Below are 13,705 nucleotides of genomic sequence, written 5' to 3' on the forward strand. Positions count from 1 at the left end.
GGGGCGAGAGGAGGACAGATGTTCTACAGAAAGAGGGGGATGGTAGAGATGTGGGGGTGACTGAGTGAATCCTTTTACAACTAAAACATTCATCATAACAGAACTACAAACAAGCTCAACTCATTGAGAAGAACTACAATAACCAGAGACAACAGCTAGCAACACTAATATATTCCATTTAGCTTCAAGGGAGAACGATAAAAGACAGACGGGGGAGGGGAGGAGAGATAGACAGGTGGGAGAGAGAGGAGAGAGACTGAGGAGGAGAGAGAGAGAGGTTATCACCTGATCTCTGCTCCTTCCAGGATGCGGTCAGCCTGGTCTCCGATGACTTCCTGTCTGAGGTAGTACAACATCCTGACCCTCAGCAGCACCCTGCGGAGGAGGAGGAGAGGAGTTAGTCCCAGCTAGGGGTTACACTGTACTACAGGGAGGAGGAGAGGAGCTAGTCACAGCTAGGGGTTACACTGGAGGAGGAGCTAGTCACAGCTAGGGGTTACACTGTACTACAGGGAGGAGGAGGAGGAGAGGAGCTAGTCACAGCTAGGGGTTACACTGTACTACAGGGAGGAGGAGGAGGATGAGTTAGTCACAGCTAGGGTTACACTGTACTAGAGGAGGAGGAGGAGGATGAGTTAGTCACAGCTAGGGGCTACACTGTACTAAGAGGAGAAGCTGCTGGATGATGGCGGTACTGCACCATGTATCATATATTTACTGTAGAATTGAAACATGCGAGGCTTCCAAAATCTATTTTGGTATATAAAACCTGCTCTGAACGGAGCACCCTACTCCAGCCCAATCCAGTCAGATAAATACTGAAGAACAACACTAAGGTTCTGCTGTAGAAGAACCAAGGAGCATAGGGTCCTTATGCCAAAGAGAATCCTTCTGCAGAAGGTGAATCACAGAGACATAAGGCCCCGTCTTTGGACTCCGATAAGTAAGCAACACATTGATCTGATAACAGCCACAGCCTCCGTATGGAGTGTAGAGCAGAACGCCCGGACCAGAGCGACCACAGACTGAGAGCGGCCGCCAACAGGCAGCACAACAGGCTGCCAACAGCCTGCCTCCTGGCCTCAGCCCTCAGTCTGCAGCATAGCCCTCCTGGAGGCCCTTTGAACACCTACACCGCCGCCGTGCACGCGCACACACCGCCGCCGTGCACACACCGCCGCCGTGCACGCGCACACACCACCACCGCTCACACCAAAACACATCACCGCCATGCACACACCACTACCGTCATGCACATCAGCACCGCTATTGGTAAAACATTAGGGAAGACACCGAGGGGAGGAGGGAGAGGAGGGGAGGGGAGGGAGAGGAGAAGGAGGGAGGGAGGGAGGGAGGGAGGGGAGAGGAGGGAGAGAGAGGAGAGGAGGGAGAGAGACGAGAGGAGGGAGAGAGACGAGAGGAGGGAGGGAGACGAGAGGAGGAGGAGGAGGAGGAGGAGGAGGAGGAGGAGGAGGAGGAGGAGGAGGAGGAGGAGGAGGAGGAGGAGAGGGAGGGAGGGAGGGAGAGAGGCAGGGAGGGAAGGGAGGGAAGGGAGGGAGGGAGGGAGGGAGGGAGGGAGGGAGGGAGGGAGGGAGAGGCAAACATCATTTGTGTAGCACTTCACACACAAACCGCCTGTGTGTGCGTGCGGCCTTCAAATGTCTTCAGAAGATGCTGCCAGGCATTTGGCAGTGTGTGCGTCTTGCGTGCATGTGTTTGTTGGCAAGTGTGTGTGTGTGTGCGTGTCAGTGCGTGTGTCGTGTGTGTTAGTTGGCAGCGTGTGTGTGCCCATCCATCAATGTGCCAGGGTTTATTAGCCACACAAATCTGCTAGCCGGCTTAGCAGATGGCACCCCATAATAACCCCCGTGTGCACGTGTGTCGTCGTGTGTGTGTGTGTGTGTGTGTGTGTGTGTGTGTGTGTGTGTGTGTGTGTGTGTGTGTGTGTGTGTGTGTGTGTGTGTGTGTGTGTGTGTGTGTGTGTGTGTGTGTGTGTGTGTGTGTGTGTGTGTGTGTGTGTGTCTCGGTGTGTCGTCGTGTGTGTGTGTGTACCTACTTGTTATACTGTGTGTGTACCTACTTGTTATACTGTGTGTGTACCTACTTGTTATACTGTGTGTACCCACTTGTTATACTGTGTGTACCCACTTGTTACAGTGCGTGTACCCACTTGTTACAGTGCGTGTACCCACTTGTTACAGTGCGTGTACCCACTTGTTACAGTGTGTGTACCTACTTGTTACAGTGTGTGTACCTACTTGTTACAGTGTGTGTACCCACTTGTTACAGCGTGTGTACCTACTTGTTACAGTGGTGTTTGAGGTGCCGTTTGTAGCTGTCCTCCTGCAGCAGGTGGTCGGGGTTACAGCCAGCCAGCCAATCAGCACGCGGAGTCTGAGGGGGCGGGGCTTGAAGCTTTCCTTTCTTGCCCTTCCTGCCCCGAGGAACCGGGGTAGAGAGACCTAGAGAGAGTGAGCGAGTGAGAAAGAGAGGGGGTAGAGAGCGAGAGGGAGAGAGCGCAAATAATATTATATATTTTTTATTCTACCACCACTACTTTAATATATATTTGTATGTTACTGATATGTGAGCGAGCTAGTGATTGATGAGTGGGTGAGTACCTGAGTGGTTGCTGAGGGTGTTGGTTGTCCCGTCGGCGTTGGGGGCGATTAGGTCCCAGATGAAGCTCTTGATGTTCTCGTCGCCGCGGTAATGGAGGAGGCAGTAGGCCAGCAGCGCCCGGCAGATCGTCTCCACGTCCGCCTCCCGCAGGGGACGCTTGTAGCGCCCATGGGACAGGATGTCACTCCACCGCCCCCAGCTGGAGGGAGAGGGGAGGAGGGAAGAGGGGGGATGGCAGAGGAAAGAAAATATATTTAGTCGTTCAGAATTGCAGCGGACTCGGAGACAGACTGTTACGGAGGTCAGAGGTCATCTGGGTCTAGGAAGCCTCCAGGTAGACTGGACATTGGAGATCAAACCCAGAACCTTTCCCCAGACTGTCTTCCCCCTCAAACAACCACTACCTCTTGCACAACGCCAGCTCTGTTGAGTCACAGATCTACTGATGTGTCCTAGAGCCAGGCACTAGACTAACTCTAGCAACCTTCAGGTCTCACTGCTGTCCCTCTCTCTCCCTCCCCAAGTCCCCCCTCACGAGGGAGACCCCATGCGGTGGGCGACCGTATCCTGCTGGTGTCTCGGAGTGTGATGTAAGAGTGACTGGGTTGCCATGGTAACGTGGTCCAGGATGCTTTTCTGTTAGTCATGAATATACAAAGGTTAGCCTCCCAGTCCGCTCCCCCCACAGCACCCAGTCCACTCACCCATAGACCAGCAGGTTCTTCTCCACCCTAAAGCACTCAGAGCGGGGGTACCCCTGGGCGCGGTCCTGGGGCCGACGGGGTTTGGCCGTGGGCCGGCTGGGCTCCTCGCCTTCACTCTCCAGCTCAGAAAACTCCAGCATCTCGTCCTCCTTGGCGCTGCTGAAGTGTCTCGTCTGCTTCCTGACGCGCGGCGTGTCAATCACCAGCGTGTTCTGATCAACGATACGACACAGGTTGAGATCAGAGGCAACCTCAACATGTTCGGATCAGAGGCAACCTCAACATGTTCGGATCAGAGGCAACCTCAACATGTTCGGATCAGAGGCAACCTCAACATGTTCGGATCAGAGGCAACCTCAACATGTTCGGATCAGAGGCAACCGTAACATGTTCGGATCAGAGGCAGCCTCACCACAACATATTAGTGGATCAGAGGCAGCCTCAACGCAACATGTTAGTGGATCAGTGGCAGCCTCACCGCAACATGTCAGTGGATCAGAGGCAGCCTCAACGCAACATGTTGATCAGAGGCAGCCTCAACGCAACATATTAGTGGATCAGAGGCAGCCTCAACGCAACATGTTAATGGATCAGAGGCAGATGACTAATGATCTGATATTAAGGATGTTCTCCACCACAAACTAAACTGTTTTAAGAGGTTGTCTCCATGGGACGGCTCCTAGCCGCCCCAGGGAGGAGGAGCGGAGAGGAAAAGGAGGAGAGGTATGGGAAGGAGAGAGAGAGAGGAGGCGAGGAGGGAGAGAGGACAAGGAGGAGAGGGGAGGTGCTTGTGTACGCCGATATTCATTCATCCTTAACTGCTCCCCCTGATCTGACCAGCGATCTGTTTCCATAACAACTCTGACATTAAGGGCTCTAATTAAGTCATCTAATTAATGACCCTTTAGATTTAATTAATTAGGGGCCCCTCCCTCATCTAGGGCAGAAACAGGGAGAACAGGGCAACGCCACAATTACCTCAGACTACCGCAATCAAACCCCTTATTAACACAACCTCCTTATAAGCACACAACCTAAATAAAAACAACCTCCATATGAACGCACACCCTTAATATAAACAACCTCCATCTTAACACAACACCATCCCTGGGGACCAATAGACACACACTGTGTGTGGTTATGTGTGTTTGGATTAAGCGTTAAATTCAAGGGCTCTTCAGAACACAGCAAGAGAGGGCGAGAGAATGAGAGAGGCAGGGCGAAAGGGAGCGAGATACTGAGAGAGAAAGAGCGAGCGAGAAAATAAAGAGGCAGTGAAGGAGAGCGACGATGAAAGAAGGGAGAGGGCGAGAGAGAGAGAGAGAGGGGGGGCGAGCGAGAGAGCGGGCGAGCGACAGATAGAGGGGACAAGCGACAGAGAGAGAGAGGGCAAGCGACAGAGAGAGAGAGAGAGGGCAAGCGACAGAGAGAGGGCAACGAGAGAGAGGGCGAGCGAGAGGCCTTTCAGAATATAAAGCGCTTGGAGGCGTGTGTGAATGTGTGCGTATTAGCCATTAGCCTAAGTGATATCTCTATAACTTGCGGGCATCAGAGCCGTGTGTAGCAGCGCTAAGCAGCTTACACACACACACAGACCCTTACGTCTGGCTCCCTGACCTCTCCCCCAGGTAGGGGCGGGGCTTACCCGTCCATGGATGGCGTCCAGGTCTAGCTCCGCCTTCTTGGCCCATTTCTGCCAGAAGTCAGGATCCTCCAGAGAGATGTCCGTCCTGTTGCCGGCGGAGACGAAGCTTGCCTGGAGAGAGGAGGGAGGGGGGGGGGGGGGGGGGGCGGGGAGAGATGAGGAGGGGGTCTTTAATCTAAAAAGGTGTGTGGCCCAGGAGGTTCCTAGTTCGATCCCCAGATCCTCCTAGCTGAGTTTTGAGGTGTCCCTGAGCAAGACGCCTCACCCTCACTGCTCCAGACCAGCTCGCACCATTGACTACGCCGATGGTGTGTGAATACGGGTTTGAATTGGTGTATGTGTATGAATGGGTGAATGTGTGGATTAATAGGTGAATGTTAGGCAGTATTGTAATACGGTTTGAGCGGCCCCTGGTTAGAGAAGTGCAGTTGGTGCGTTTGCGGACATAACGGAGGTCTGGGACAAAATTTAAGTCTTTATGCAAACGGCCTGACTGGTCCAGGTGTTCCCCTGGTGCTCAGGTTCTAGGAACCATCAGGGCCTTTGGAGTCCCTGGTGCTGGGTGTGGGTCTTGGGAGAGGGGAGCTGTCCCTGGGTACCCAGAGGGTCTTGGGGGTCTAGTGGGTAGAGGGGGGGTGGTCCTGGGTGTCTAGGGGTAGAGGAGGGTTGGTCCTGGGGTAGAGGGGGGGTATTACCTTGGCGAAGGTGGAGCCCTTGCCCTCCGTTTCGATGGTGATGGTCTGGGTCCTCCTCTGCAGGATCTGGTCGATGTCTTCCTCGCAGAACTTTGAGCCCTCGTCCTCCTCGTCCATCAGCGCGCCGTACGCCCCCTTCTTCAGCAGGTCCTCCACCTCCTTCTTGGAAAGCTGCGGCGCCTGAAGAGCACCGTCAGATTGCACCGTCATCAGAATCCACAGTCAGTCAGACACCGGCAGGTAACACCGTCAGTCAGGTAACAGTCATTCAGACAACGTCAGGAGCACCGTCAGGAGCACCGTCAGTTTACACCGTCAGTCAGACACCGTCAGTGTTGTGTACGCGCGGCTTGTGTGCGTGCACTGACCCCGTTGGCGGCGTTGTCCCGCCCACTCATGCTCTGCAGCACGGCTTTGTCCAGCCCCAGCTTCAAGCTGGCCTTGTCGAACATCTCCCGCTCGTACGAGTTCCTGGTGATAAGCCGGTAGATCTTCACCGCCTTCGACTGGCCAATCCTGTGGCAGCGAGCCTGGGCCTGGAGGGGGGAGGGGCGGGACAAACACAGGAAGCGTCAACCAATGATCATCACTTATTATGAGGGGCTAGTAGCAGAACACAGAGTGATCAGTAGTAGAACACAGAGTGGCTGACTGAGAGGCTGACTGACTGGCTGCCTACCTGCAGGTCGTTCTGGGGGTTCCAGTCCGAGTCGAAGATGATACAGGTGTCGGCGGCGGTGAGGTTGATGCCCAGCCCCCCCGCCCGCGTGCACAGCAGGAAGACGAAGCGGTCCGAGTCCGGCCGCGAAAACCGGTCGATGGCCGCTTGCCGCAGGTTCCCGCGCACACGCCCATCGATACGCTCGTACGGATACCTAGGGATAAGAGCACATAGCTATTAGCACTGAAGCTATTAGCGCTGAAACCTAGCTATTAGAACCCTAGGAATTAGCATTAAAACCATGAGACATTTATCTATTTGAATGAAACCTAAATAAATCTAGCTATTATCATTGGATGGATCAGGCTACTGTCAAGTAAGCTAGTTATATCTGTGCTACCTATTGTTGTGCTAGCTCACCGTCTCTGGACGAGGTGGTGTGTAGCTAGTGCTAGCGTTCCGTCTCTGGACAAGGTATTGTGTAGCTAGTGCTAGCGTACCGTCTCTGGACGAAGTCGTGCGTAGCTAGTGCTAGCGTTCCGTCTCTGGACGAGGTAGTGTGTAGCTAGTGCTAGCGTACCGTCTCTGGACGAGGTAGTGTGTAGCTAGTGCTAGCGTACCGTCTCTGGACGAGGTAGTGTGTAGCTAGTGCTAGCGTACCGTCTCTGGACGAGGTAGTGTGTAGCTAGTGCTAGCGTACCGTCTCTGGACGAGGTAGTGTGTAGCTAGTGCTAGGGTACCGTCTCTGACTGAGGTCGTGTGTAGCTAGTGCTAGCGTACCGTCTCTGACTGAGGTCGTGTGTAGCTAGTGCTAGCGTACCGTCTCTGGATGAGGTAGTCCTCCAGGATGTCCAGGCAGCGGACCATCTGGGAGAAGACGAGCACGCGGTGGCCCCCGGCCTTCAGCTTGGGCAGCAGCTTGTCGATCAGCACCAGCTTTCCGGCCGCCTGCACCATCGCCTGCAGGTGGAAGTCGGGCGTCTCCGCCTGCACGTGGGTCTCCCGGAACTCGTCCACGATCTTCTCCTCCGCGCCTGGGGGGAGGATTGCCAGGGTTACGTCAACCGATTAGAGTGTGTGTGAGCCGTTGAGTTGAGGGAGTGCGTCCGTCTGTACCATTGACAGTGGCGCCAACTTCAGGTCAACATTGTACATTTATGTATTATTTAGCTGTAATTTATTAGATATTTTGCACATATTTGTTTCGATGATTGACGGATGCGTTTCACAAGTACGATACGAGTGGCGAGGCATGTACTTATTTTCCATAAACATGCACAAATAAATGGGAGTAGGTACAGCTTAATTACATTTCTCTCATAGTACGCAAGAACTGACTTCACACTGGTCACTCGCATCGTCAAGCGGGTGCGGCAAAGCAAACGCAAACTATTCCTACCTGCAGGCTTATGGAAAGAGTCAAACCAAGAGTCTTTTTGGTTACTCTCTGATTGTATTGATCAGCTCTTTTGACTGCCTTCATCGCATCTCGGCATACGATAACTTTTGAAACGGCCTCTTGAATGGAAAAGTTCATGTTGTGGGCATTACAACACACGTACATGACCTCTTCTTGTATGTCCTTGATGCGTGGTTGTAAGCCCGACCTGCTCCCTGATATAATCGACCGGTCAATCATTTGGCACTGGCCAACAATTGGTATGTCAGGAATGTTGCCAGCGATTCTTCAGAAGGATTGGTGGGGGAGAGAGAGGGGGAGGGAGGTGGCGGGGTACTATCGCCGCGCAACACAGCACAGCGTTCTATCACACAACAAAGCATTCCATCGCTCAGCGTCAACGTTTAAATATTGAGGGGTTTTTGCACCCCCAACCTTATCTTTGGGGTTGCAAGAAACCTTGGGGCCCCCCTAGAGATGGCGCCAGTGAGCGTTGATGAGTGTCTGTCAGTCTGTCTGTACCTTTGATGAGGTAGGGGTGGTTGCAGCACTTCCTCAGCTCCATCATGGTGTTGAGGAGGTTGGGGACGTTGGGTCCTGCTCCTCCTCCCCCGCTCCCTCCTCCTACGCCGCCTTTAGACAGGAAGGAGAAGTTCTTCTCCAGGATGGCCCGGTAGTACTTCTTCTGGATGTTGGTGAGCTCCACCTGAGGACCAGCAGACAGGGACCAGCTCAGAACACACATACACACCATCAACGGTACACACATCTAGAACCTTCTGTTTTATACAAACAGGAGCCACGTTCACCAGACGCGTCTGCCCAGCGCGACCACCGCTCAGTGGGCTCAGTGCGCCGGTTAGCTCTGCTAACGCTATGCTACGGCTCTGCGCTAGCACCGTTTGTCGGAGGAACGAGGAGAGGAGAGGAGAGGAGAGGAGGAAATAAATAAGGGGCCTAGGAGGAAGCTGAGGAGGTGCCCTACCTCGATGATGGTCTCCTCTTTAGGAGCCAGGTTCTTCTCCACGTCCTCCTTCAGCCGCCGCAGCATCATGGGCTTCAGGATGGCCTGCAGATTCTGGACCTGAGGACAACATCTGGAGCTCAACACACAGCCGCATCTGGAGCTCAACACACAGCCGCATCTGGAGCTCAACACACAGCCACATTTGGATCTCACACAGCCACATCTGGAGCTCAAATAGCCACATCTGGACCAGAACAAGCTAACATCTGGAGCTCAACACAGCCACATGTGGAGCTCACACAGCCACATCTGGAGCTCACACAGCCACATCTTGAGCTCACACAGCCACATCTGGAGCTCACACAGCCACATCTGGACCAGAACAAACTAACATCTTGAGCTCAACACACAGCCACATCTGGAGCTCAACACACAGCCACATCTGGAGCTCAACACACAGCCGCATCTGGAGCTCAACACACAGCCGCATCTGGAGCTCAACACACAGACACATCTGGAGCTCAACACACAGCCGCATCTGGAGCTCAACACACAGACACATCTGGAGCTCAACACACAGCCACATCTGGAGCTCAACACACAGCCACTTCTGGAGCTCACACAGCCACATCTGGACCAGGACAAACAGTAACCTCTGGACCACAAAAAACAGGAACCTCTGGACCACAGAAAACAGGAACCTCTGGACCACAGAAAACAGTAACATCTGAACCACACATACAGTAACACCTGGACCACTAAGAGTAAAATCTGGACCAGGACAAACATTCCCCCACCCCCCCCCCCGTCGTCGTCCCCGTCCTACCTGCTCCTCGGTCTTCAGGTCTCCGAACTCCGCCATGAAGGTGTGCTCCGAGGGGAAGCGCTCCGGCTCCAGGAAGTTGAGCAGACTGAAGAGCTCCTCCACGGTGTTCTGGAGAGGAGTCCCGGTCAGCAGCACCTTGTGCTCCTGCAGGAGGAGGAGGAGGAGGAGGAGGAGGAACTGGGTTACACAATGGATTCACATTATGCAAATAGAGTTGGATTGGTCAGGAAGATTACCCGTTTTATTTTCTTGTCAACAATTGAACACTAAAAAGGTCATCTTTTAAAATAGTGTTTTAGCTCAACAGAAAAACCAGAGCAGGTCGGTAGAGCGGAGTGGGCCTAAAGTGGGTGTGTCAGTGTCAGGGCGTGCGTCAGCGGGGGCGTGTGTCAGCCTGGGGGCGTGTCCCAGAGCCTCACCATGTCCATCATCTTCAGGCCCTCCAGGAGCTTGCAGTTGCGGTTCTTGAGGCGGTGGGCCTCGTCGATGACCACGCAGCGCCAGGGCACGCTGCGCAGCTCGGGGCAGTCCGTCAGGATCATCTCGAAGGTGGTGATGACCGCATGGAACCGGTACGCTCCTTTGATCACCTTACCCTGCAGGGGTGGGAGGGGGGGGATGGATTAACACCAGGAAGCATCTGGACGTCCTCACTGCTCCAAAAGGTGGATGGCGACCGGTCCGGACCGGTCTGACAAACGGACCAGTCTGAGACAGCGGTGGACTGGACCTCAGCACCATCTGAAACCAGCGTGACCCCGCTTCACAGGAGACACAACAAAAAACCGGACAAAAACTAAATGGGCACCAACAGTGGAGCCTGAACCACAAGCAGTGTGCGCGGGGGGGGCTGCTACCTGGGGGTCCCGGTAGTACATCTCGTAGGCCTGGATGGTCTTGCGGCTGGCCTGGCTGCCGTGGTAGACCACGGCGTTGAGCTCCGTCCAGGTGCGGAACTCGCGCTCCCAGTTGGGGATGGTGGAGAGCGGGGCGATCACCAGGAAGGGGCCCTGGATCCCCGTGAGGAAGACCTCGTGGAGGAAGGTGATGGACTGGATGGTCTTACCCAGACCCATCTCGTCAGCCAGGATACAGTTACGACTGCGGGGAGGAGAGCGCACCCAGTGAGTCCGGAACGTGAAACAATGCTGGCATGGACCGATACATAACCCAAGATGGCATTCCCATGAACGGAGTTCTACCAGGTCGAGATAGGAACCTACTGGTTGTACCAGGTGTATGTATATGTAGTACTGGTGCAGTACTACTGGTCTACAGGGGTACCTACCTCTACCAGGTGTATCTGTAGTACTGGTGCAGTACTATTGGTCTACAGGGGTACCTACCTGTACCAGGTGTATATGTAGTACTGGTGCAGTACTACTGGTCTACAGGGGTACCTACCTGTACCAGGTGTATATGTAGTACTGGTGCAGTACTACTGGTCTACAGGGGTACCTACTTGTACCAGGTGTATATGTAGTACTGGTGCAGTACAACTGGTCTACAGGGGTACCTACTTGTACCAGGTGTATATGTAGTACTGGTGCAGTACTACTGGTCTACAGGGGTACCTACTTGCACCAGGTGTATATGTAGTACTGGTCCAGTACTACTGGTCTACAGGGGTACCTACTTGTTGTACCAGTTGAAGGTCAGCCAGTTCAGGCCCTCCAGCTGGTACTCCCTGAGAGAGTTGCTGTTCCTGTAGTCCTTGGAGGCCTCACAGCGCTTCCAGCCGTCCATGGGGGGGCGGTCCTGGAGGGGGGGGGGGGGGGGGGGGGGCGGCAGAACACAGCATCTCAGGACCGCGAGCACAACCGGCTGCCATTTCATTAACCCCTCTCATCCCCCATCTTAGGGTGACCTTTGACCTCTCCAGGCCAGTAAAGGCCTCAGACAGGGTGGGGGGGGGGGGGGGGCAGTTTGGGGGCATTGAGGAATGAAGTCTGATGATCTGAGGCCCGACTGGATTAAGACCTCTCCGCCAGCCAGGAGACAGACAGCCAGAGCAACAGACCGCAGCCTGCCTCTGCTTCTGTTCTGCATTACACACTCCGTTACTCCGTTAGTGGTTTGGCTGAGCAGGGCGAGTTGGGGGGGGCGGGTTGACCACAGGAACGCAGCCCAGCAGAGGGGCTGAGCACACACACACACACACACACACACACACACACACACACACACACACACGCATGCACACAGAACAATACAGGCCAATAAAGAGTGTTTGTCTCTTATTCGGGTAAATATCCCCTTCCTCCTGAGTGGTAGCCACTAGCTAACGTGACTAGGGTAGCAGACTGCTGTTAGCTCGCGGCTACTCACCACGTGCTTGGTGTTGGGCGCGCGCTGGGCGATGACGTCATAGTCGTCTATCTTTGATTGGTCGATGTCTGACTTGAGCTCCCAGGTGGAGTCTTCATAGGGCAGACCGCACCACTTCACCAGGTAGAGGGTCACCGTCTGGGGGGGACAAACACCCACACACACACACACACGTTAGAGGGGGTCTGGGGGTCGTCATGGCGACGGAGGTACAGACGGAACAGGGCCTACCTCTCCGTTCTCGTCGGGGCTCTCCGACACGTCCAGCACGCGGTCCACCTCCACGTAGTCCGGGTTAAAAGGCTCGTCGTCCATCTGGGGGAGGGGGGAGGGACAGGGGGGAGATGGGCACATTAGATGGAGTGTCTTTTTTAAACAAAACTGATCGGAGATCTGGCTTAGATTCTAGGTAGGAGGAGCAAGAGGATGAGGAGGAGCAAGAGGATGAGGAGCCAGAGGAGCAGTAAGAGAAGGAGGAGCAAAAGAAGGAGGAGAAGAAGGCCATCACCGTAAATAAGAACTTGTTCTTAATGATCTGCCTGGTTAAATAAAGGTAAAAAAAATAAATAAGCAGAAGGCGGCTACCTCGGTGATGAAGTTGTTGAGCAGCTGCTTGGCTCTGAACCTCTTGATCTTCTGGTGGATCCTCTTGTCCTTCTCCAGCTCCGGCAGGTCCGCCCAGCGACAGTGCAGGTAGGAGCTGGGGCAACAGGAAGGGACGGGGCTAGGGTCACTACCTCACTTCCTGGCTCTTACACTCTTCTAAACGGTCTCCTCCAGCGATGTACATCTCTCTGTAGGTATCTTCAATAGATTCTATAGTTTACAGTATTTACACGTCATCATATTTACAGTTACTGTAACGTGTATATGGCAGGTCTCCAGGATCCTTATTATCCCAACAGACACACACAACCTCAACCTGCGTGTCCGCTGGGTTGTGTGCGTGTGTTAATGTCCCTGTGTGTTTGTGGGCGTGATAAACAACCCATTGTGTCTACACGTGCTTTATTACATTTCACAAAATTACATCTTAAATCACTGGCCGTGAGTGAGAGTGAGAGTGGGTTAGAGAGTGAGTGTGAATGAGTGACTGACCTCGAGAATGTGAGGAGTGAGTGAGAGCGCATGTGAGGAGTGAGTGAGAGAGAGTATGTGAGGAGTGAGTGAGAGTGAGAGTGGGTGATTGAATGAGTATGTGAGGAGTGAGAGTGTGTGAGGAGTGAGAGTGTAAGGTTTTGAGAGACTTACAAGCTCTTGAACTTCACGTAGAACTCCTCCACCTCCAGCTCCTCTCCTGACTCCTGCTGGGAGTTGAAATAGGAACGTTAACACCGCACACTTCAAATAAAACCATGTAACAGTAAAAGAGGCATAATTAAAAGTAGCTTACAGTAGGGGTGGGAACGGTTACAAAAATGTTTTACCGGTTACACACTTCTTTTTTTTCGTGTACACTTATACGTTTTTTTTTAAATTAATTAATTATTTTTTTTTTTAAAGTGTACCGCAGTCACGCTATAGGGGGATTATTTGGTTATCAACACGGCAGATGTGCGCGCAGAATGAGTGCAAAAAGAAAATTTGGTTGACCGGTTGCAATGGTTATCTCTTTGTGGTTAATTTGCAGTTGCGGTGTTAATTAGGATGTTGTCAGCTTACTGTTACAATAAACTGTAAGCAGAAAACGCGGTAATATGCTATAGACCCTATAGTATCTGTGGTATAAAGGCTGGGACGAATTTCAAATGATAAATATTTACACTTTATGTTGAAAGTATATAGACCGTCGCGATTCCCATTGAAACGAATGACGCAGTGATTATTCTTCAAAACGAGAGCCGGTAAATTGTGAAAA

General features: G+C 53.2%; 1 protein-coding gene across 4 annotated transcripts in view; it reads right to left on the reverse strand.

Annotated features, from left to right (window-relative positions):
* Positions 1 to 13,705, reverse strand: part of chd7 (chromodomain helicase DNA binding protein 7) — a 48,631-nt gene that overhangs the window by 13,905 nt on the left and 21,021 nt on the right. For all 4 annotated transcript variants that reach the window (XM_030364273.1, XM_030364272.1, XM_030364270.1 and 1 more), the window contains exons 8-26: positions 13,099 to 13,154; positions 12,433 to 12,547; positions 12,079 to 12,162; positions 11,848 to 11,985; positions 11,156 to 11,277; positions 10,377 to 10,620; positions 9,939 to 10,115; positions 9,520 to 9,663; positions 8,712 to 8,810; positions 8,249 to 8,432; positions 7,148 to 7,361; positions 6,346 to 6,541; positions 6,035 to 6,202; positions 5,667 to 5,846; positions 4,972 to 5,082; positions 3,327 to 3,538; positions 2,622 to 2,821; positions 2,303 to 2,462; positions 286 to 375 (exon numbers count right to left, since the gene is read on the reverse strand). In XM_030364273.1, the coding sequence (XP_030220133.1) occupies positions 286 to 375; positions 2,303 to 2,462; positions 2,622 to 2,821; positions 3,327 to 3,538; positions 4,972 to 5,082; positions 5,667 to 5,846; positions 6,035 to 6,202; positions 6,346 to 6,541; positions 7,148 to 7,361; positions 8,249 to 8,432; positions 8,712 to 8,810; positions 9,520 to 9,663; positions 9,939 to 10,115; positions 10,377 to 10,620; positions 11,156 to 11,277; positions 11,848 to 11,985; positions 12,079 to 12,162; positions 12,433 to 12,547; positions 13,099 to 13,154 (2,894 nt within the window). The remainder of the gene's footprint in view (positions 1 to 285; positions 376 to 2,302; positions 2,463 to 2,621; positions 2,822 to 3,326; positions 3,539 to 4,971; positions 5,083 to 5,666; positions 5,847 to 6,034; positions 6,203 to 6,345; positions 6,542 to 7,147; positions 7,362 to 8,248; positions 8,433 to 8,711; positions 8,811 to 9,519; positions 9,664 to 9,938; positions 10,116 to 10,376; positions 10,621 to 11,155; positions 11,278 to 11,847; positions 11,986 to 12,078; positions 12,163 to 12,432; positions 12,548 to 13,098; positions 13,155 to 13,705) is intronic.

The sequence above is a fragment of the Gadus morhua genome, chromosome 8 (genome assembly GCF_902167405.1).
Source record: "Gadus morhua chromosome 8, gadMor3.0, whole genome shotgun sequence".
NCBI classification, from domain to species: Eukaryota; Metazoa; Chordata; class Actinopteri; order Gadiformes; family Gadidae; genus Gadus; species Gadus morhua.